This window comes from Myotis yumanensis, unplaced genomic scaffold (genome assembly GCF_028538775.1).
Source record: "Myotis yumanensis isolate MYYU_CA2020_CCGP unplaced genomic scaffold, mMyoYum1.0.hap1 SCAF_8, whole genome shotgun sequence".
NCBI lineage: Eukaryota > Metazoa > Chordata > Mammalia > Chiroptera > Vespertilionidae > Myotis > Myotis yumanensis.
In genome coordinates, this window is record NW_027223759.1 from 43,006,552 (window position 1) to 43,031,670 (window position 25,119).

Here is a 25,119-nt window from a genome sequence, read left to right on the forward strand (position 1 = left end):
AGTTCTGCATCTCAGAACATAGATTTTAAAAGATGAATATTCTGTAAACTTCAGTAGGCGTTGCTGCCAGTAGCAGAATTGGGACTAAGAACCCATAAGTAGAGGATTGGGGAAGTATCCTCAAGCAGTTAGCATTGCTCCCTGACATTGGAAGACATGAGCTTGGTTGCTGTTATGAACCCTCCCCTCCCCCCCAAAAAAAAGGTTCCAGGAGAAATTACCCTGAAGAAAAAATCAGGGAAGTTAGAAAGAAAAAAATATAAACCAAAGGCCAAAACTTGGATGCCTACAGTGAGCAGATAAGTACATAGACAATGGGGAATGTTGAGGAATTTCCTAATTTTAAGTGTTGGTAATTATTTGGGACCTTAAAAAGCACCCTGTGGGCCAAAGAAAATACATCTTTTGGCTGGCAGGTGAGGCAACTCCAGGCTACTCTGTACATTTAGAATATTAATATTCTTTAATATTATAAGAAAAATAAAATAACGCTATTTCTGAAGTCCAAAGAGTTAAAAACATGACTCTGGGGGCATTTTCTTTCCTTTTAGTCTTTCTTTTGTTATTGGTTTTTCATATTTATATGCTATGTACCTTAACCCCTAACTCAAAACTTTTTCTTTTTTTTTTTTTTTTTTATTGCTTAAAGCATTACAAAGGGTATTACATATGTGTCCTTTTTTCCCCCCCCCCGCCCTTGACAATACCCCGGCTTCCCCTACCCCTCCCCCCAGTGTCTTATGTCCATTGGTTATGCTCATATGCTTGCATACAAGCCCTTCAGTTGATCTCTTAACCCCCTCCCTCCTGCCCCCCAACCCTCCCTGGCCTTCCCGCTGCAGTTTGGCAATCTGTGTGAGGCAGCTCTGCCTCTGTATCTATTATTGTTCAAAAGTTTATAATGGTCTCTATTATCCATCAATGAGTGAGATCATGTGGTATTTCTCCTTCATTGACTGGCTTATTTCACTTAGCATAATGCTCTCCAGCTCCATCCATGCCATTGCAAATGGTAAGAGTACCTTCTTTCTTACAGCAGCATAGTATTCCATCGTGTAGATGTACCACAGTTTTCTAATCCATTCATCTACTGATGGGCATTTAGGCTGTTTCCAGATCTTAGCTATGGTGAATTGTGCTGCTATGAACATATAGGTGCATATATCCTTTCTGATTGGTGTTTCTGGTTTCGTGGGATAAATTCCTAGAAGTGGGATCACGGGGTCAAATGGGAGTTCCATTTCCAGTCAAAACTTTTTCTTATAAGAGGTGCACACACAGACACACACACATCTATGGATGTATGTACTTACTAGTTCCACGAATTTTAGAGTTCTTGATGAATTTTTTTTAGTTTTTATAAACAAGAAAAGGCCTCTATTTTACAAGGCAATATTCTATGACTGCTACACTACAAAGTTAGGAGAATTGTTCTAACTTCTTCTCCACTGAGTAGATGCTGTTTAAACTCCTTTGGTATATATCTCCCCAGCTTAGCTCCTGAGGATGTCATAAAGATCAAATGTGATGGTTTGGCTGTAAATGTTTCCAGTGCTTTAGGAGAAGGATCGTACCTCACATCCACAAATGCACTTCATTACAGCTATTGGTGTTTGGCCCCTGGAAAACTAACCTTTGGTGAATACTTTGATTTAAATTAAAATAACATTTTGAATATTGAGAATATCATATTGAGTATTTATAATGGCTTAGCTCTGGAACTTCACTGAATAGAGTGAAAACATTTCCTAGGGAATCCACAAGATGGCACTTGCTAACCTATTTCCTCTTCCCTTAGCGTAAGAAAATGTGGTAATTTGAGAAGAAACATCTAAATATTTATGTATTTTAAATAATATTAGAGTTTACATTTCCAGAAAGCTTGACTCCTTAAAATTGATGAGGTTCTGTTTAACATTTTGAACAGTGTTCATTTTTAGTATAGGAGCTAAGAGTCTTTATTGAACATTTTAAGGTTATTTTGAAAGAACGGGAATTTGTTTAATACTAAGGACTGCCTGCATTCATTCCATTTGTCTTCAAACACTTACTTTAAAAGAATATATATGATTTATGAACATGTGGTCTATGTGCATAAACTTAAAATATTGACTTTTATAAGGTCCCAGTGATTAGTAATTGTTCTAAAATAATTGTTATGTTTTCTATTTAAAAACATAATCTTTAATTATGAATGTGATTTAATAAGTGGAACAGTAATGAAGGGCAACTGGAACTTACCTCATCATAACACAGAATGCATTAGGCTTCCTTTTTACCCCTGGCTACTTAGTGTTCAATTAATACTGTTTTACATGTGTACTCTGTACCTTAGCACTGTTGTTTGTGGAGGGAATTATATGGAAAGTATGTTGAGATTGGTAAGGGAAGTTTTATATTTGTTTATTGTTTTGTGAAATCCTGCTCATAATTTCAGTGAAAAGAGCTATATTCATAAAAGACTGAAACAATAAATATATCCAGTAAAATTTAGAGCAAATTAGGTTGAGGTCTGTAGCATTCTCTAGGTCAGATTTTTCTCAGCCTCATGATAAAGGTGGTCAAGCAATAGAATCAAAGACATATAATCGAATAAAAAGAGTAAAAGAAACCACTTGAAAAGTAAGTCAGACTTGACATTTCTAAATTGAAGCTTATAACCCAACATTTTAGATGGATGTGAAAGCAGTCATTTTTTTCACCATTCTTTATGAAGAGTTGTGAATAAAAAATCTATTATATATGAAGACAGAATCACCAAAGGTGTCTTTTATAGTATGGACTGGCTGCTGAGTTTGCGTAATACGTGTGTCCTGTGGGAAGGTTACACATTGAAATGATCTCCTTGTTAGCTTGCCCTTTCCGACATCCAGGGTTTAGTGTTTGGTTTCAGGTTGCCATAATGTTCATCATACCATTTTGCACAGGATCTCCTTTAAAAAGACTTATAAAACAATCTCTTTAAAGCTCAATAATTTTCATTAAATTTATATAAACATTGAATGTAAGCTAAATTAGTTTCTGAGCTAAGACCTTTCTGGAGAAACATCTGCCAGAGAAATGTAACATGGCAGCAGACGGAGATGTACACCCAGCACACAGGGCTGATTCATCCACTGGCATCTTTGCTCTGAGATCTTAGGATTTTATTTTTAAAGGACTTCGATTGCCCTAACCGGTTTGGCTCAGTGGATAGAGCGTTGGCCTGCGGACTGAAAGGTCCCAGGTTCGATTCTGGTCATGGGCATGTACCTTGGTTGCGGGCACATCCCCAGTTGGGGGTGTGCAGGAGGCAGCTGATCGATGTTTCTCTCTCATCGATGTTTCTAACTGTATATCTCTCTCCCTTCCTCTCTGTAAAAAATCAATAAACTATATTTAAAAAAAATAAATAAAGGACTTTGATTGTTTTCCATTGGTAAATGAAAAGTATGGTTTCAAGTGGGCCAATTTTCACGCCCCCCCCCCCCCCCCCCCCCGCCCCGGAATTAAATTCTGAAAAGCTTCTGAAAATGAAGTGTTCTTTGTAGGTCTTTTCCTTCACGTCTTTAGAAAATGTAGGCATGTATGTCAAGGAAAGAATTTGTCTTTTCAATTGGTTGACTGATTGAATGCATGAGTTCTAAAGCTTGATAAATTTTACTCATTTCTTCTTCTATCTCTAACTGTGGCATGTTAAATTTGTGTGTGTGTGTGGGGGGGTCCTCCCTGAGATTTTTTGACCCATAACAAGCACTATTTGAGATAGTCATTATGCCCTCCTTACGCTTGATCAGTAGAACTACTGACATTATACTAAGAACAGTGGAACTGTAAGGAGCCATATTTATTTATTCCCTCAAGGGATTTTTCTTTTCATTTTTAAATTGTAACACACAGAAAAAAAAACAAAACACCACGATGCATAGCCTATTTGAGTAAAATACACAAATAAGTAAATAAGTAAAATACAGAAGTCATTAGCTTAATGAATCATTACAAAATGAACACGCCTTTGTGTGTTGCAACTAGTCAGACCAAGAAATAGAACATTGCTAGTATCCTAGATAGCCTTCTTTGGAACCCCTTCTAATCACTTATGCTTTTCTGTCTCCCCGAAGTTTATCACTATCCTGACTTCTAACTTGATAGCTTAATTTTTCCTGTGTTTTTTAAAAGTCCCCCCCCCCCCCCTTTTTAGTAGTGGTGATGAAATGCTTTTTTACAGTAGAGCAAGCATGTCAAACTCAAAGGCTAACAGGAGCCAAATAAATGAGGCATGCGGCCCACTGGACGCGAGTTTGACATGCTTGCTTTAGTTGAATCCCGTTCTATTAAGTCATATTACTTTACCTTTATTTTTGAGCATTTCTTTGTTGCTGGGAAAACATTTGAGACTAGCATATTTGCATTAGTCAAAAGTATACCAGTAATTTAAGTTTATGAGAAAACTGAATTTGACCTAATTATCAAATTGTAAAAATTTGAACTGTAAAAATTCATTTATTTTTATTATGAGAATATAAGAATTTAAAAACCTTACTACAAATAACTAATTCTCGTATAGACTGATAAAGTTACATGGAAATCACTGTCATTTCTCTGTGCTTGATGTTGGTTTGAATCAGATAAATCTTTTTTAATTTTCTAATGAATGACCTTTTGTTTTCCAATCTGTGGTTTTCAGCATCCTTGAGGGCATTCTAACAATGTTAGTACAGTAAAGCATGCAGATAGTATCTTCAACAGAATGCTTGTTCACAGCTGCATGACATAAATCACTCAGTGGCTTTTGAATAACAAATAATGTTCTTATTAGAAAGCAGCATCAAGTTTGGAGTTAAACAAAACAAGACTCCCTAGTATTTAAAAACAAACATTATCTACCTTTTCATTTTGGTAAGCTTATTGGATGACACCATTTCATGTGTTAAGTATGTTGGGCATTGGCACAGTTTTGAGTCCTGAAGTAAAATTGGGGGAAAAATAAGTGATATCTATTAAATAAGGACATTTTAGACAATTCTGTAAAGTTTTTTACCTATGGTCAACTGAGATCCAAATTTTTTAAATGGAAAATTTCAGAAATACGCAATTCCTAAGTTTTAAATTGTGCATTGGTCTGAGTGGCGCGAGGAAATCTCTTGCTGTCTCCCTCCCTCGCACCTGGGACATGGATCCTGTCTTTGTCCAGAATATCCACACTGTCTACTCTCCCCACCCCCCATTAGTCACTTAGCAGCTACGTTATCAGATCAATGTGTTCAAGTAACCCTTATCTTACTTTCATTACAGTATATTGTTGTAATTATTCTATTTTATAATTAATTATTGTTGTTAGTCTCTTACTGTACCTAATTTATAAATTAAACTTTATCATAAGTATGTATATTTAGGAAAAATCACAGTGTATGTTCGGGTTTGATACTACCTCCAGTTTCAGACATTCACTGGGGGTCTTGAAATGTATCCCCCATAGATAAAGGGGAGCTACTGTATCTTGAGAAACTTCTAAGTATACTGTTTACATGATAGTCCTCACTTCCCATTAGAGCTCATAGGAATTTATTGAGTTCTAGCTGTGTTTGTATAAGAGTTCTCTTGTACTGCTGTAAATTTTACATTTCTTCATAAAGCTTTAACCAATAACTTTTTCCAGTGGGTCCCTTGATTTTTTCTTAATGTGGTTTTATTGATTTCAGAGAGAAAAAGGGAGAAGGAGAGAGAGAGAGATAGAAACATTAATGATGAGAGAGAATTATTGATTGGCTGCCTCCTGCATGCCTAAACTGGGGATCGAGCCCACAACCTGGGCATGTGCCTTGACTGGGAATTGAATCTGTGACCTCCTGGTTCTTGGGTCAGTGCTCAACCACTGAACCACACCGGCCAGGCACCCATGCTTGATTTTATATATTATGTATATATATGGAATTGTCATACACACACACACACACACACACGCACACACCTATTGCCATATATAATTGTCATGTGCATGGGTACTGAAATCATAACAGATTAAGGTTGACTGGAATCAAATTGCACAACATGGGCTCTACATCAAATAACACTTTTTAAAAAAAAAATATTTTTTATTGATTTCAGAAAAAAAGGGAGAGGGAGAGCAAGATGGAAACATCAATGATGAGAGGGAATCATTGATCAGTTGTCTCCTACACGTCCCACACTGGGGATCAAGCCCATAACCCAGGCATGTGCCCTGACTGGGAATTGAACTGTGACCTCCTAGTTCAGTGATGGCGAACCTATGACACGCATGTCAGAGGTGACACGCGAACTCATTTTTTTGGTTGATTTTTCTTTGTTAAATGGCATTTAAATACATAAAATAAATATCAAAAATATAAATCTTTGTTTTACTATGGTTGCAAATATAAAAAAATTTCTATATGTGACATGGCACCAGAGTTAAGTTAGGGTTTTTCAAAATTCTGACACGCCGAGCTCAAAAGGTTTGCCAACACATAGGTCAACACATAGGTCAACACTCAACCACTGAGCCATACCAGCCAGGCCAAATGACACTTTTTTTTTAAATGTACTTTATTGATTTTTTACAGAGAGGAAGGGATAGAGAGTTAGAAACATCGATGAGAGAGAAACATTGATTCAGCTGCCTCCTGCACACTCCGTACTGGGTAGGTGCCCACAACCAAGATACATGCCCTTGACCCGAATCGAACCTGGGACCCTTGAGTCCACAGGCTGACGCTCTATCCGCTGAGCCAAACCGGTTAGGGCCCAAATGACACTTTTTATCACACTATTTGCTATTCATGCAATAGAAAATGCTCAGTAGCCCTAGCCAGTTTTTCTCAGTGGTTAGAGCGTGGCCCTGCCCACCAAGGGCCATGGGTTTGTGTCCTACCTCGGTTGCAGTTTCCCTAGCCCCAGTCTGGAGCATGTGCAGGAGACAACCAATCAATGCGTCTCTCTCATCTGGATGTTTATCTCTTTCTCTCTCCCTCTCTTCCCTCCCTTCCACTCTCTTTAGGAATCATTGGAAAAAATATCCTGGGGTGAGGATTAAAAATAAATAAAAGAAAATGCTCAGTAGCTTAGGAAATGCTCATTGCAGATTGACAAAAAGGAATGTTATTCTGTAATGGCTTAGGCCAGGGGTGGGCAACCCCTGGCACGTGTGCCAAAGATGGCACGCCAGTAACTTTTGCTGGCACACGAAACCCTCTCTTATAACCTTCCATTTACAATTTTTTTCTTAATATCGACTTTTTTATTTTTCAGATAAATTCAGTGTAGGTGCATCTTAGATAAATAATTTTACATAACAAGTTATCTTAAAGACCATAGACATGGATTGAGAGAGGGGAAGAGCATTTTCTATGCCTCTGCCTTAACTCTCCCTGCCTTCCTAGATCCGACCAGTGTTTTGGTTTCATCCACATACGCTTGTGAATCTTTGTTCTCAGTGATGAATTTTGTTAAGTCTTGTAATAGGGAGTAGCCTGACGGATGAAAGTAGTAGCTCGTGCATATCTCTGAAGGTCACGAAATATAAACCTGATGTAAAATCTCTGTCATCAGTGATGCAGCAGCAAAAGTCCCACTGATAATATCAAACGGAGTCATAAAGTTTTCTGTCGGACTATCAGTGTACATGTATACATTAAAAAATAAATGTATTTTTCATCATCATATACTGTGTTTTTGTCACTCGAATGAATTTTATTATTCAAGGTTCTTCACATACGTACACCTTAAGAGATATCAAGTAGGTGAAACATGTTCTCAAAAAATTAGGGGTGGCACGCAGAAGAATTTTGAGTCAGAGATTTTGCTGGTTTTGGCACGCACTCACAAAAAGGTTGCCCACCCCTGGCTTAGGCTATGGCATCTTACATGTTCTGAATACTGTCTTTGAAAATCTTACTAGTGGTATCTACATTTCTTTCTATAGAAATTTCCTGAACATCAGGTACCTCAAGAATCAAGTTTTAAAAAAACTTTTTTTTTTCTTTTTTTTGCTAATAACAACAGCTAATCCATTTGTTCATTGACTTCCCAAGGTCAGACTCAACAATTAGTAAGCTTTAGTCGAGTAAGATTTCCAAACCTCCAGAGCCCACACTTGTGGCCACTACCCTGCACAGCAAAGCGAGTAGCACAAAGTGAGGCAAGTCCTCCTGGTCAGCACTGAAACACACCAGCCAGGCAGCCAGTATGTAATTCCTCTTCTTCCTCAGTACCCAGTATCACTCAGGTATCTTCGTTCTTTTGCTTGTTTGATGTGTTCATAGAAATATCCCAGAACATTGTTTCAAGTCATTCGTTTTTCCAACCCCGATGGATATATTGTCATCCTCTGTTCCAGGTTTCTGCCCTTCCTAAGAAAGTTGTGTTTTGTAACTGGGCCTTGAGCAGCCTAAGTTGATCCTTGCTATCGTGCAAGAAAACCACAGGGCTCTGCGATTTAAAACACAAGTAACTGTGTTTCGTGTACATGTTTTCTGTTTTATGATCTAGCAAAGTGTTGAGTCACTGTAGTTCCGTACACCATATGTTGAAGCACAGGCTGTGCAGGAAGGAGGCATGATGATTAGACAGCAGCCCACTCAGCTCTGAATACCAGTGAGCATAGTCGTCGTCCACCATTCTCTTTCTGACCTTAGACTCTCACTTTGATGACCTCATTTAGAAGAATTTGTGGCTCCGACCAGTTTGGCTGAGTGGATAGAGCGTTGGCCTGTGGACTGAAAGGTCCCAGGTTCGATTCCGGTCAAGGGCATGTACCTTGGTTGAGGGCACATCCCCAGTAGGGAGTGTGCAGGAGGCAGCAGAATCGATGTTTCTCTCTCATCGATGTTTCTAACTCTCTATCCCTCTCCCTTCCTCTCTGTAAAAAATCAATAAAATATATTTTTTTAAAAAAGAAAAAAAGAATTTGTGGGTGAGGAACGAAAGGGCTCCAAGGCAAAACATAGCACCAGGGTAATTCTGTATCATGAATGAAGCTATGAAAGCCCTCATGGTTTTCTTTTTATATTCACTGACATCATATGAAGGTAGAAGACTAGAGAAAGAAAATCTTTGTATACTAGGAACTATTCAGGATCTTCATCCAAAATTTCCAGAATATGTTTATAAATTCATTTTTTCTCATTGCTGCAGATATTATGCATAGTAAAGGGTTATATTTTTCTATTTCTGGTCTTCTGTACACATAGCTGAGTCAGAATTTTTCAAAACTTCTCTCTGATAGGGTTATTTCTCACAGTCTCAACATTGAACATAGGACACATAGGAAAACACTAACCTACCTTTGTGGCCTCCTGCCCTTTTAATAGAGTGAGACAGTTCCAAGGTTTCCCTGTACTTTCTTCGCCCTCATTCCCATTGTTGGTCTGAATACCGCGTTGCTAAAACTGTGACTACTGCTCTGCCGCCCACTCGGCCTGCGTTTTTTCTTCCTGATCCTCGATCACTCATTTTGTAATCATCCCTAAGTGATTCATGGTTTAGAGTAAGTGGAAAATTTCAAGATTGCAGGAAGTATATTTGCATATTCTAGCAGGAATTTTAATTTAGGAAAATTTGAAGTTGGGAAGGGATCACTGTCCTTGACCTTTGGGCATGGGAACCAGAGAATAGCCTAAACATTTCATTAAAGATTATACTCAAGCTTGAGCTGGAAACCAACAGTAGCAAAACAATTTTAATAGCATCATCAGTGAGCCTCACCATAAGGATATCAGCTTGTTTCTGCTATCCTTGGGTTTTAAAGCTGAATAGATATCTCAGGATTTTTGCCCATTTTTCAGTCTAATAAAAGTTGTTCTTGAATAATTTGTCTATGAAATAAACATCTACATTCTGCATCTGAGAAGTTGTCCTGGCCTCCTTCTGCTCGCATGAACCTCCTTAGATTAGATGATCTTTCTTCAATCCCCAACTCATTTGGCTTTAGATGGGATTGGACAAAAGTAGGTTTACAGTGGTTTGCATGGAAAAGAATACATTAATGAATAAATAATAATATAAGAATAAACTTGTGTGTTTCACATACTCACAACTGTAAACCTACTTTTGTCCACCCTGTATTGGCTCCTTATTGTTTTGACATTTTTAAATGTAGTCACCTGGCTTTGCACTTCTTTGCCTTGTTTCTAACCTACATGCTTTCGTTATATGTCAGTAGTGGTTAGGAGGGTAAGATTTGGAGTCAGTTGATTTCCACTCCAGTACTGCTGTGACTTTGAACACATGCCTTGATCTCTCTCTCTTTTTTTTTTTAATGGGTGCTATTTTTTTATAATATATTTTATTGATTTTTTTATAGAGAGGAAGGGAGAGAGATAGAGAGTTAGAAACATCGATGAGAGAGAAACATCGATCAGCTGCCTCCTGCACATCTCCTACTGGGGATGTGCCCGCAACCCAGGTACATGCCCTTGACCGGAATCGAACCTGGGACCTTTCAGTCCACAGGCCGATGCTCTATCCACTGAGCCAAACCGGTTTCGACTAATCTCTCTTAAGTACTAGTTTTCTCATCTGTAAGATGGTGATGGTAATAATTCCAGCTTTTTAAGGGTGTTGTGAGGCATAAATGAAATAACTATAAAAGCACTTAACAAGAGATCAGCACATTGTAAGTGCTCAGTGCAACAGAATTTATTGCTGTCTACTAGTTATTGTTTTAGCTGGTGGTTCTCAAAGTTTTAAATCTCAGAACCCATTTACTCTCTTAGACATTGGGAACCTAAGGAGAATATGTTTATGTGGGTTATATGTATTTAAAAATAAAATTAAATTATTAAAAAATTACCAGTTGGTTTAAAAATAATAATAAACCCATTACATGCTAGCATAAGTAAATTTTATGAAAGTAAGAACCTTTTTACAGTAGTGAAGAGATTGGCATTTAAAAATTTTTTTTAATAAACTTTAATGTCCAGCTTAAAGAAGAAAACGCCTATCTTCAATCATCTGTTATTATATATTGCTCTGATTGGAGTATATGAAGAAAATCTGGCCTGCATGCTGATATGTAGTTAGAAAAGAGGGAAGTATTTTAATAATCTTTCCAAATAGTTGTGGATATTCTTTGATGCTACGTTAAAACTTGGTAAGTAGTGGTTTCTCACAGGTCAGTTGCAACGTAGATTCTGAAACCATATCAGGACATTTCGTACTACTATATTAAAATCCTTTGGTCTATCTTATACTTTGACTGGATCTTTTACCCATACATGATTTTGTACTGTCATGCATTTGTCATTTCAAAAATATTAATTTATTGAGTTATGCAAATTTTCCAAATGTTAACACATTTCATTATACAACATAGTAACAAATCACATTCTTTACTATTACTATCAATCTCATTGGAAATGTCCTTAAAGCTCATGGTGATGGATACAAGTTTCCCCAAATTCTAATTTTCACTTGAAAACTTGAATTTTATGACTGGCAATAATTACTATATTTTCCTTGACATGATAAGCACACTTTGTTCATTTTCAAGAAAATATCTACTAAATACCAAAGTCGGAATAGTCGTAGTTTGTCAGACTTTGGGGTGAAATGGTGTTTATAAAATTGCAGCTAGTCCCACTGACAACTCGGTCTCACGCTTTTCCTCACATCACACTGTATGATGCAGCAGATAGCCCAGCGGTTCTCAACTTGTGGGTCGCCAACCTGTGGGTTGCGACCCCTTTGGGGGTCGAACAACCCTTTCACAGGGGTCTCCTAAGACCATCGGAAAACACATATATAATTACATATTGTTTTTGTGATTAATCACTATGCTTTAATTATGTTCCATTTGTAACAATGAAAATACATCCTGCATATCAGATATTTACATTACGATTCATCACAGTAGCAAAATTACAGTTATGAAGTAGCAACGAAAATAATGTTATGGTTGGGGGTCACCACAACATGAGGAACGGTATTAAAGGGCTGCGGTGTTGGGAAGGTTGGGAAGCACTGAGATAGCCTAATGCACACCTTCCCATTTTGTTACACTGAATGTTAAAGAGGCATGTATTCAAGGGTCAGGACTTGATGAGAAGAATACTTTGAAAACGGCTTCATCAAAGACGTTCTAAGTGAAGTGGCATTTTCCCTTTAAACCTTGAGTGCGTGGTGGTGAAGAATATGACGCTAATACAGTTGGTGCCACTGCATTGCTCTGGGCCGAAGCACCCGCAGGCTCCCCCACCACAGCTTTGCACCACCAGTGCAAACGTCAACACAGTGAAAAAGGCAAATGACTCCTTAGAATAATCATGGAAATAGTTTTGAACTTGTGGATCCTTGGAAAGAGTCTCAGGATCCACAAGCCACACAGTTGCCATTCTTGGCATTAAGGATGTAGCAGTGTGAAAAGCAGACAACAAAATCCCTGCCCTCATGAAGTTTACATTCTAGTGGGAAGAGACAAAATTAATAACATAAGTTGGTAAAATGTTAGTATTTTAGATAGTGACAAGTGCTAAAGAAAAAAATTACAATAACTCATGAGAACAGAGGGAATATGAATTGTTAGGGAAGGCCTCACTGAAAAGGTGATTTTTTTTTTTTTAATTTCTCAAAAACAGTTTAATAATGAGTAATAAGTGGTCTTCTTACAATAGTCTTTTGTAGCCAAAGTACTTAACAGAATTTCCCCTTGGGGCAATGACAGAATTCTCTGCTAAAAATGTTTCTATCGTATTTATTTTTAAGAGAGAGATGTATTTTTTTTACTTATTTAGAAAAGGTGATTTTTAATTTAAATTTTTAATTACATTTGACATTCAATATTATATTCATTTTAGGTTTACAGTGAAGTGGTAGACATATACTAGTATATAATGTATGAAGTGACCCCTGCAATAAGTCTAGTATCCACTTGGCACCGTACAGTTATTACAATACTAGAGGCCCGGTGCACAAAATTTGTGCACGGGTAGGGTCCCTAGGCCTGGCTGGCAATCAGGACCGATTGGGGCCTTCTGGCTGCCAGCCAGGGCCTTCCTTTGTTCTGCGCCGCCCCCTGGTGGTCAGTGCACATCATAGTGGTCGATCAAACTTGCGATTTCCTGGTCGAACTCCTGAGGGGACACTTTGTATATTAGCCTTTTATATATAGAGATTATTGACTATATTCTCTATGCTGTACTTTACATCCCTGTGACTATTTCATAATTACTAATTTGTACTTTTTAATCCCTTTACCTTTTTCACCCAATTTCCCAACCCCCCACCCATCTGGTAATCACTAGTTTGGAGAAAGTGACTTTTGAGTAAAGAACTGAAGGAGGTAGAGGACATACAGAAGGCCAAAAGACATATGAAAACATGCTCAAAATCACTAATTATACGAGAGATGCAAATCAAAACGACAATGCAGTATCATCTCACACCTGTCAGAATGGCTATCATCAGCAAATCAACAAACAACAAGTGTTGGAGAGAATGTGGAGAAGAAGGAACCCTTCTGCATGGCTGGTGGGAATGCAGACTGGTGCAGCCACTGTGGAGAACAGTATGGAGCTTCCTCAAAAAACTAAAAATGGAACTCCCATTTGACCCAGTGATCCCACTTCTAGGAACATATCCCAAGAAACCAAAGCACCAATCAGAAAGGATATATGCATCCTTATGTTCATAGCAGCACAATTCACCATAGCTAAGATCTGGAAACAGCCTAAGTGCCCATCAGCAGATGAGTGGATTAGAAAACTGTGGTACGTCTACACAATGGAATACTATGCTGCGGTAAAAAAGAAAGAACTCTTGCCTTTTGCAACAGCATGGATGGAACTGGAGAGCATTATGCTAAGTGAAATTAGCCAGTCAGAGAAAGATAAATACCACATGATCTCACTCATTTGTGGAATATAGAGAACAACATAGACTGATGAACAGGGACAGATCCAAAGACAGAGAAACAGCAATCAGACTATCAATCCCCAGAGGGAAAGCAGGGGAGGGAGGGGTTAAGGGGAAGAGATCAACCAAAGGACTTGTATACCTGCATATAAGTCAAACCAATGGACATGGACAACAGGGGGATGAGAGCGTGAGTGGGGGGGGGGGGGATTGGAGTTAATGGGGGGGATAAGGACACATTTGTAATACCTTAACTAATAAAGAATTAAAAAGAACTGAAGGAGGTGAGGGAGCAATCACAGAGATACCTGGGGAAGAATATTCCAGACCAAGGGAATAGCCAGGTGGAAGTGTTTCTCATTATTTGATGAATGGCAAGAAGATGGAAGAGACTGGAGAAGAGTGGGTGTGTGGGAGAGAAGTAGGGGATGAGCTCCACAGAGTGAGGACAGGTCATCTCAGGTCCTGTCGGTCAGCACTTCTAAAAAACCAGGTGCATACACATCACCGAGGAACCTTGTGACTGTGCAGATTCTGATTCTCAGATGGGAGTTCGGTCCTGCAATTTACATTTCTAACAAATTGCCAGTCGATGTCAATATTGTGGTCCCTTTTGAATAGCAATGTTATAGGCAGTTGTAGAGTTTGGCTTTTATTCTGAGTGACACAGGGAGCCATTGGAGAGGATGTAGCAGAAGAGTGTCATGTTCTGACTTATGTTTGAACATGATCAGCCGTAAATATTAATAGCATATTAGGTCTATAATTCCTTGTCCAAAACCCTGGGTAGCAGATGTGTGTTACAATTCAGAATATTTCAGATTTTAGAAAGGTAATATATTTCTCATATGTAGAGTATATTTTATAACACCCCAGTAGTCTGAGACATTACTCTAATCACACATTAATATTTCTGCAATGAAACAAATGAACAGTTACACTCTGTGGGATAAAGCAAGTCTGTAAACATTCTCACATTCGTTCAGGTGAGCTTTCTGCTATCAAATGAGTTATAAAGAATTTAAAAATACTTTCAGGTTTAGGTCAGACCAGATTTTGCTGCAAAATGAATTATAAAAGTACTTTCACTTTGTAAAGCATTTGGGTTTTAAAATTAAGGAAAGGTGGGCCTTTGTTACTATTATACTTTGTTAGCTGCTCCTCATGTCCCCAGACTGAAGTTCTTTCAGACAGATAAGTCCCTTACCATGTGCGTTTTAGGCCTTGTCGAATGCGGCTGTCAGCGAGAGAGACCACAACCCCAGTTCTTTCGTGCCCTGGGCTCTGCTTTCAAAGGAGGAAAATAGGTACCTATCAATTTGGAACACAAGTTCTCATTCCAGAGAGTTTTTGCATCTTGGCAGCCTATACTGTCATGTGTGCAGTCAAAGCACAGTTAATTAAAACATGCTGAGCATTTTGTTATACCTCGGGACAGTTAGCATGTGCTTAGAATTATCCAACTGTGCTCGTTTGTGGTTGATACAGTATTACTTCTCTGACTCTGCTTTCTTCCCTACAGCTCTGAGCTGCCTTAGTCCACATTTGGCTCCACATTTTGTAATCTAAAGCAAACTTCTCTGTGTTCTTCAGAATCCACTTTTGTTTTTAAGTGATGGATTGGTTTTCCCAGAAAAGTCCAGTTTAAAATAAGTGCTTTAGGAAATTATCATGCTAAGATGAAGAATGTTGTGATCTTTCCCGTCTCAGTTATCTGTGATGTCAAAGTACAGTTATCCGCGGGGATTGGTTCCAGGATCCTCCCCGCCCCTGCAGATGCCAAAATCTGGGGATGCTCAATTTCCTTGTGTAAAATGGCATAAGATTTGCATATAACCTGTGCACATCCTCCCATATACTTTAAATCATCTCTAGATTATAATGTAACACAGTGTAAATGCTATGTAAATAGTTGTTACACTGTATTGTTTAGGGAGTAATGACAAGAAAAAAGTCTGGACATGTTTAGTGCAGAGCAACTATATTAGGCCTAACTACACAGTACATGTCAGCAGCAATAACATTTAAAAGATATTCTAGGTCCACAATTGGTTGAATCCACAGATGCAGAGCCCACAGATACACACAGCCAATGATATTAGTAAAAGGAGCATTATCTCTCTTTCCCCCAGAGAGTTTCATTTAAGAGTCAGTATATCCTGTTTTCTAGGCATCTGTCCTTGCGATAAAGCTTTAAAACACTGATGTAAGGCAAGACTTTAAAAGGTTGCTGTTTTAATGCTTGCTGACAAAATGGTATAACTACTTTCATCATTGAGAAATCCCAGCTATTCTGTGAATATGTGTCAAAAATAATGTGCATTCTAATAAACATATTCTATTGCATACTCCTAAGCCTGAGAATGCGGTGATAGATTCCTTTGCCAAGGGCAAGGGTCCAAGTGAATCACTGCTACAAAACTGTGTTGATGTTTGGGAGATTCATGGATTAGGAAGAATTTCTCCCAGAGGATGAATAATAACAAGGAGAAAAACACTGTTTGCAACTTTTCCTTTAAGGAAAGAAGAACAAGGAGGTATGATATACACTCACTGTGTCTACTGAAGGAGGTGAGGGCACTGCTAACAACTGAGTTATAGTTTTTAGGTAACTGAGTAGGAAGATCCCCAATAAAAGTATTGTTTTAGTTGATTATTTTTCCAGAACTCATATTTGTAAAAAATAAAAGTTCCATCTGGTTACATATTTTATATCTATAACTTCAAGTGCTCTGGATGGTAAAAAGTCTGAATTGCTGGATTTGGAAAAAGTGTCCATCAGATATGTTATGTTTTGTGTGTGTGCGCTGGGCAAGGTCCTGATCAGCAGTGGCCGCGGGAGAGCCCGACCGGCAACTTGACGGTGGCGCTGCACGATTTCAAATTGCGCGCTCAACTCCTAGTAATATTATAAATATGTATGGTGCCAGTTGGGTACTGGAAATATCAGAGAGAACATTTTTAAAAGTATATGATTGTCTAACCACTATGCTGTACACCTGAGGCTAATACAAAATTATATTGAATGTAAACTATAATTAAGAAAATTAAAAAATATATTTTTTAAGAAAAGAAAGGAAAAGAAAGATTAGGTTGGAAAATGGCAACCCTTACCTTTGAATAGAGTTGAATGACTAAGTTCCTGTGTATAGCTTTTTGTTTCTCAGAGTACAGTGAAAAGATTTGAGTAAGCAGAAGGATTTTGTTTGTGTAGTCTGCTTGCTGGGTCTGCCAAGTTGGTTAAAGGAAACATTGCTTAGGTCTTTAATAAAGGCCAAGCTTGAGTTTTAAAAAGGAGAGGTTTCCAAGTTTGGTTCACGTTACACTTAGGAGAATTTTTTGGCCCAAGCTACGGGTCTGCGGCGAATAGTTGAGCACTGCATTTGCAAAATATTTGTTTTTGGAGATCTTTGAAGGAGTTACATGTGAGCACTGTAGATGCACAGCCTCAGAAGTTTTTCCCATATACTAACCGTTCTGGGTCATTATTCTCCAAAGAATAAAAACAATTATCTTTGGTTTTAAAAATAGTTGATTTCTGTCAGAATTGTATCATGACACATCAGTTTTCAACTTGGAACAATTTTAAATGACTTTGTTTCATCCAAGGGTGAATTTTACTGACCTGATTTGGCCATGACTTTGCAGAGTGAATTTTAATTATTTTAGTTGAAATGCTTACTTTCCACGTTTTGGATCATTTTCTAGGAAAGAAGTTTAGTCAGGATATGAGGTATCTAGAAACCTAGCAAAGCTGTTTTTAATTGTTTCATCCTCATTTTAGCATTGTATATGTTGTTATGAGCATTTGATTTTTTTTTTTTTGCTGTGAATTTTTATTTTCCAAGAAATATATTTCTTTTAGAGTAAAAAGTCAGTTTGTTTTCTTTGTGACTCTTTCAAATATTAACAATAGTAATTGTTTGGTACTTATGAATTTTATGCTCTTGTTCTTTTAACGGATTACTCTGTAGTAAAATAGAGTTTTGTGGTCACAAGCATCATTATTTTGGCATGCCAGATTCGGTACAGAAACAGAAAAGCAACAGATGGGGCTTAATCATTAATGCCTTGCATTTTCTGAGTAAAGCAGGACAGGGAAGCTCTTGACAGTTGGTTGGAAGGTGAGTCTTCATTTGAAGGGAAGAAATGCTCTGTCAATAAGTGCCATTCTTTTTACCGAAACAAGATTAATTTTCACATCAGAGGTGATCTGAAACAAACATGCTGTAAAACATTGATCACATACTTTGTTAGTGTTCCTGGGTCTAAACCACATTTAAAATATAACCTAGGCTTTTTTGAGAAAATACGTCATAGTGTTAAAAAGTTATAAAAGCCTTTTTGGCTTTAGCCTAAAACAATGGCTTAAATTTAAGATTCTAGTCTTTTCTAGAATGAACTATTTATTTTTTTTTAATGTAAAGTTAAGCAGGTTTAAACTCTACCAGAATATTGTTCTAAACGAAAAAACTTATAAGACATAAACATATAATGATACACAAGAGTGAAAACAAGAAGCTTCTTTTGTTTTCAAAGGTCAGTCATTTCCAGTGAAATCCATAGATAAGCTGGTTTAGACAGGTTCTAATTGGAGAGAACAGGCATAAAATGTTTTAAGTTAATCTAAAAATTCGGAACATTAGGATATTTATACATACATTTAATCTTGTCAGTTAATAATTGAACACTTCGAGTACCGCCCCAATAGTCTTAATATTATAAATTATATCATATACTAGCAAAGATATTATCCTAGGTATGTTTTATTAATGTTTTTAAAATTATTACCTAATGGTATAGATACATATCTTGAGATTTTTAATATTTAAAGGAAAAATGAATGTCCTGAAAATATTAATATTTAGACATAAAAGCAACACAAAAGGAAATTATAGGCAAAAACTTTAACACCAAATCTTGCTTAAGATCTGTAACTTTGGGTTTAAAAAAGCAAGAAAAATTGGAATCATTTTTTATAAAAACAAAATAGGTTAAAGTAAGATTCCTTTGACTCACAATTTTAGCAGTTAACCAAAAGTGAGAGAAAATTTAAGAAACTGTTCTCTTTTCCATAATGAATGCTTGCCATTCAGCAGATTTGGTTAAAATAGGGAGAAGAGGTAAGTGAAGAGGGAATTCAAAGACTTTAGAACAAGCATGTCAAACTCAAAGGCTAACATGGGCCAAATAAATGAGGCGTGTGGCCCATGGGCCGCGAGTTTGACATGCTTGCTTTGGAAAAAGATGATACTTTATGATGTGTACATTTGCCACAAAGTTGTAGTTGATGTCTAAGCCCTCAAGCTGGAAATATGATTTCTCTGGTAGTCTATTCACTTTAAGAGCTAGTCAGAATAACTATAACTTCCTGTGGGGTTTGTTAAGTGAGATTTTTCATGTTTTCCTCTTCTTATACATAGTTAATATACACCAAGCATGTCAAACTCAAAGGCTAACACAGGCCAAATAAACGAGGCATGTGGCCCGCAGGCTGTGAGTTTGACCTGCTTGATGTACACCTTTTAAAATATATATATATATATATATATATATATATATATATATATATATATTTATTTCTTTATTGATTTCAGATAGGAAGGAAGAAGGAGAGAGAGATAGAAACATCAATGATGAGAGAGAATCATTGATTGGCTGCCTCCTGCACACGCCCTACTGGGGACTGAGCTCGCAACCCAGGCATGTGCCCTTGGCCGGAATCGAACCTGGGACCCTTCAGTCCACAGGCTGACACTCTATCCACTGAGCCAAGCCAGCTAGGGCCACCTTTTGTTTTTAAAAGTTTTTTCTCCTTAGCACAAATATAATATATTCATTGTATAATTTTTAAAACCTGCATAGATATATAAGAAAAATATAGAAGATACATAATTTAACCATCACAACAAATCTGTGTTGCTCCTGTTCCCATTTTAGAAATTTCTATTACATTTTATAAAGAAAGGTTCGTGTTCCTCTAAGAAAACCCTGTGTAGGACTAGATACATAATTCCCCAGAGACAGGACTATGTCTTTCTCACTCACCTTCACCAAAGTCAAATCAATCTGCAGGAGGCCCTCAGTGCTCATAGGAACAGGGTTTGCACAGAGTTTGCAAGGAGTTAGGGCTGACTACGGAGTTAGAGGGCCAGTCCCAAGACTTCCCTCACTTCTGACAGCAACTGCAAATTGGAGGGGTTTCCCCCAAAGCAGCCTCAGTTTTGATAATTTGCTAAAAGAACTCACAGAATTCACTAAACACTATTACACTGACAGTCATGATTTATTACAGGGAAAGGATGCAGACTGAGACCAGCCAAAGGAAGAAGCATGTAAGGCAGGGTCCAGGAGAAGTACAAAACTTGAAGCCTTCCTTGTTCTTTCTCTATGAAGTCAGGTGCATATTCTGACCACATGGATGTGTGACAATACTCATGGAGTATTTTATCTTTTTTAAATTGAATTTATTGGGGTAACATTGATTAATAAATTTATATAAGTTTCAGGGTGAAAACTATGAAGGGATTAAGCAAAAAAATCCTCATAGACAAACAATAGTATGGTGGTTATCAGAGGGAAAGGGCTGTGGGGGGAGGTAGGAGAAGGTAAAGGGGAGATAAATGGTGATGGAAGGAGACTTGGGGTGGTGAGCACACAAGGCAGTATTCAGATGATGTGTTATAGAATTGTGCACATGGAGTATTTCAAACCATAGAAGCTCTCCCAAGCCTTGAGTTCAGAGTTTTTATTGGGGCTTTTTTATGTATTCATGGTTGGTTGATTGCCCAAGTCGACTGATACCATGTGATTCAAAGCCCCACTGGTTGCTCTCTGGCTAGCCTGAGGCCCACAGGCAAATAAAATTACCTCTTAGGAGCTGAGGGTAAAACCAGACTTCTTGGGGTAAGGTGAAATTCTTTACTCCAGCCACAGCCTGGTCGAGTGCCCTTCCCATTCCTGGCCACGCATGGTGTCTTCGACATGGTGGGTTAGGAGGTGCCTGGTCACTGCAGCTTATACTGTTTGGACCCTGGAAAGGAAGCTGAGACGCACATGGAATATGGACAATTGCCAAGGGAGTGAATGTGCATTCTGTTAATCCCTGAACCAGTTTAGGATAGCATTCATGTCACGAGTGAAATCGTAAAATGACTTGAATGCTCACATACAATTTTTTAGTATTAAAAATATATAATTGACTTTATTAAAATTTACTTAAGACAAATCCCAATATAATTAAACCCCCAAAGACACACACACACACACACACACACACACACATATATATATATATATATATATATATATATACACACACACACACTCTGCATTAAGGCCATATTTCATCCTAACTTTAGGTCATTACTAAGCAGATTTACCTGAGGTGGCAGTTTTCTTAAATAATTGCTCTTTTATATGTAGTTAATCCTCATTATTCATGCTTCTGTATTTGCAAATTTGCTAGCTTTTATTTGTAATTCTTAGATAAACACCTGTGACATTTTCGTGTTCATTTGCCAATGATCGCATAGTGGCAAAATATTTGAGTTGCATGATCTGCATATTCCCAGCTGAGGTCAAACAAGGTGGCCCTCTGCCTTCCTTGTTTTAACTCTTACACTGTAAACAAGTGTCCTCTTCATAGTCTATTTAATGTAACATTTTTTGAATTTTATGGGTTTTTAAAAAAATATTTTTATTGATTTTTTACAGAGAGGAAGGAAGAGGGATAGAGAGTTAGAAACATCGATGAGAGAGAATCATCAATCAGCTGCCTCCTGTACACTCCCTACTGGGTATGTGCCCGCAACCAAGGTACATGCGCTTGACCGGAATCGAACCTGGGACCCTTCAGTCCACAGCCCGACGCTCTATCCACTGAGCCAAACCGGTTAGGGCTTTATGGGTTTTTTTTATTGGTGATTTTGCTGTTCAAAATGGTCCCCAAGCATAGTGTCAAAGTGCTGTCTGTGATGTATCTTATGGAGAAAACACACGTGTTAGATAAGATTCATTGAGGCATGAGTTATAATGTTGGCTGTGAGTTCAGTGTTAACAGTATATACTAAAATATATATATATATTTAAAACATATTTTTTATTGATTTCAGAGAGGAAGGGAGAGAGAGAGAGAAACATCAGTGATGAGAGAGAATCACTGATCAGCTGCCTCTTGCATGCCCCCTTCTGGGGATCGAGCTCGCGACCTGGGCATGTGCCTCTGACCTTAATTGAACCTGAGACCTTTCAGTCCTCAGGCCAATGCTCTATCTTCTGAGCCAAACTGGCTAGGGCACTAAATATATATTTTTTAAATGGAAACACACAGAATATGAAGTAATATATTGTTTGGTTGATGAAAATATGGCCAGAGGCATGCAGGAACCTGACCTTATGTTTCTCCTAGGAGCAGTGGTTCAGTATTTAGTCATTCAGTGCTTGAGGTGACTTTATAGAATATAACTACTGTGAATAATAAGAGTCAACTGCATTTTCTGCATTACTTTATTCCTTATTCATTTATTCCAGTAATATTTTATTTGTTCTCTAAGAATACATATTTGAACACTTCTGCTGGGTGCCAAGCAACTTCTACATGACTTAACTTTCCCTTTTGTGTACTTATGCCCAGTATTAGTAGTCTTGCTGTAGTCCAGTGACTCCAAGTATTTGTGTGGTTTATAATTGCACATCGTACATGAAGTGTCAGATTGCATTTAAAGATCGGAGTTAGGGCCAAAACCGGTTTGGCTCAGTGGATAGAGCGTCGGCCTGCGGACTGAAAGGTCCCAGGTTCGATTCCGGTCAAGGGCATGTACCTGGGTTGCAGGCACATCCCCAGTAGGAGATGTGCAGTAGGCAGCTGATCGATGTTTCTCTCTCATCGATGTTTCTAACTCTCTATACGTCTCCCTTCCTCTCTGTAAAAAATCAATAAAAAATATATTAAAAAAAAAAAAAAAGATCGGAGTTAGGGGCTGAATGTTTTGAGACTATGAACATTTTTACTTTAGCTACATATGCTAGATTCAGACTTCTCAAGAAACTTTTTAAGAATTGTCTTTGCCTTCTTAAAGATCAGATTTTTTAGCATGAAATTTCTTAATGGGTTCATGTCAGATGCTAGCAGAGCCACACCTTCCCACACCAAAATGCTGCTCCAGGGGCTTGCAGGCAGAACTTAGGACCGGCAGTATTATTCCTCAGTGATACTTTACTGATGAGAAGCCAGACCAAACTGATTCCCCCTCTCCTTCTCTGATTACCCCATCTCTCCCACATATTTGTATTTGCATCTCTTTCTGCAGCCTCTTCACATGGTCTCCTACATCTGTACTCAGACAGAGGGAGGGGAAATGGACTTGAAGAGCAGATGTTCACCTTATGGTCTTTGTGGCTCCCTGGATACATTCTCTTCCATGGAAGTGTTTCTCATTTCCTGGCTTTGATTGTTCAGGATGTATGAGGACTAAGATCTGTACCTGACTGCTCTTCTCTCCTGATGTTAGGAAAACCGGTTATACTGGAATCCCCCAAATGTGATGGGGGGATATATGGAAGTACATTTCTGACTACCTGTAAGAAATAAGTGCCAGCAGTAAAAATCTTGATATTTTTATGATAAGTAGTTAAGTCAGTATAGTGACTTTCTTTGATCATCTTTAAAACTGTACTCCAAGAAAATGAGGACCAAGATTTAAAAAAAACACCTTTGAATATGCCTAGCAGAATGTGTAGGACAAATAGGCCTCAACAAATATATATTAAATTAATTAATGATGAAAATATTTCATTTAAAATATAAATGTTTGGTGATATTAATTTGATGTTTATTCTTTTCAGATACAGATGAATATAGACCTCCTGTTTGGAAATCTTACTGTAAGTATACTAATAATTTTAAGTTGGATGGATTATAGTGCTTTATAAGTAATATAAAAATACTAGGATCATTAGATATGAAGTCATTCCATTTTGTACCTGTTATTGAAAAATTAATTCACAACAGGATTTTGGAATAGCAGACGTAATTGTGGGGAAATAGTGTTTCTACAGCCTGTACATGGTTTGCACGCGTGGAACGCATCTCATCCTTCTGAGTCTGCACAGAATTCCATATCATGGAACCTGAGACTGCTTGTTGACAATGGCTGATAAACTAATGCAAGGAGAAGCTAGCTAAGAATTCAAGCCGTTTAATGATTTATTCTCAGATTTTGATTCTTTAGAGGAAGAAGGACTCTATTAATGATATTAAATGAGGAAGCTATCTTGACAAAAAGAATGGATAAAAAGTGGCAAAAGAAAAGCAGTCTTTCTTTTTCTTTTTTTAGAAACTGTCTTCCCCAATATAAAAGAGAGGCATTTGAGTTCTGTATTGCTTTTTAAACTTTGCATTAGAATAAAAATTTCTTCAAGGCTAGGTTCTTAGAAGAATAAAATACTCTTTTATTTTCTCTTATTTCCTAGAAAATACTGTTTCATCAAATAAAGTTATTTTTAAAAAGTAGAAATAAGGATTAAATATAATCAACGTAGTTTTAAAAAAATTCATGAATGCACTGTTGCAAAAACCAGTACTATAAGCTTTTGTTTATTGTCAATAGAGTTGAATAAGCAGCCTAAGAAACCTTTCCTTTAAATAGATTATTAACATCTTGTCGATGTTGAGTTATTCTAACTTTTGATATTGGTATATTTCTGAAATTTGCTGACTGAAGCAGCAGCAATGTAGTTTCTTATTGGTTTTATATTCCCAGAACAATGGAGAGTTTTATTTTAATAGGTTGTTACTTTGGGCTAATTATAGTAAGCATAATATGAACAGTTTCTGAAATATTGCCATACATGCATTTTCCCCTACCCCTGCTGGTGCCTTTGGTTTCTGGAGAGTGTAGAATGTATAAAAATGACTAATGTTCTTTAATCTCCTAAAGATTTTGTCTCATAATCTCATTGGCAGAAGCCTATTTAAAATTATTTTCTACATTTTTTGGTTTTCAATTTATCTTTGTTTCCTTGTTTTGACTTGTGCCTTACACATTTTTTATGTAAGAGCATTTATGTAGCTTCGGACTGGTATTGAATCGTGGTGGTAATTTTGTTCCCCCTAAAGAATATTGATTACTATATGTAGTATATGCACTGCATATATTTTTCTATCTTTTTATGTCCTACCATAGCCACCGTTTGTCTTTAAAAATGGCATATTTCCTTTTGGGGGAGTAAGAATACTGCTACTGAATTTTACAGGTTTTTTTTTTTAAA

At 37.4% G+C, this 25,119-nt stretch overlaps 1 protein-coding gene across 1 annotated transcript in view; it reads left to right on the forward strand.

Annotated features, from left to right (window-relative positions):
• Window positions 1-25,119, forward strand: part of CHN1 (chimerin 1) — a 160,150-nt gene that overhangs the window by 15,303 nt on the left and 119,728 nt on the right. The window contains exon 2 of the mRNA XM_070422717.1: window positions 23,695-23,733. Coding sequence (XP_070278818.1) covers window positions 23,695-23,733 — 39 coding nt within the window. The remainder of the gene's footprint in view (window positions 1-23,694; window positions 23,734-25,119) is intronic.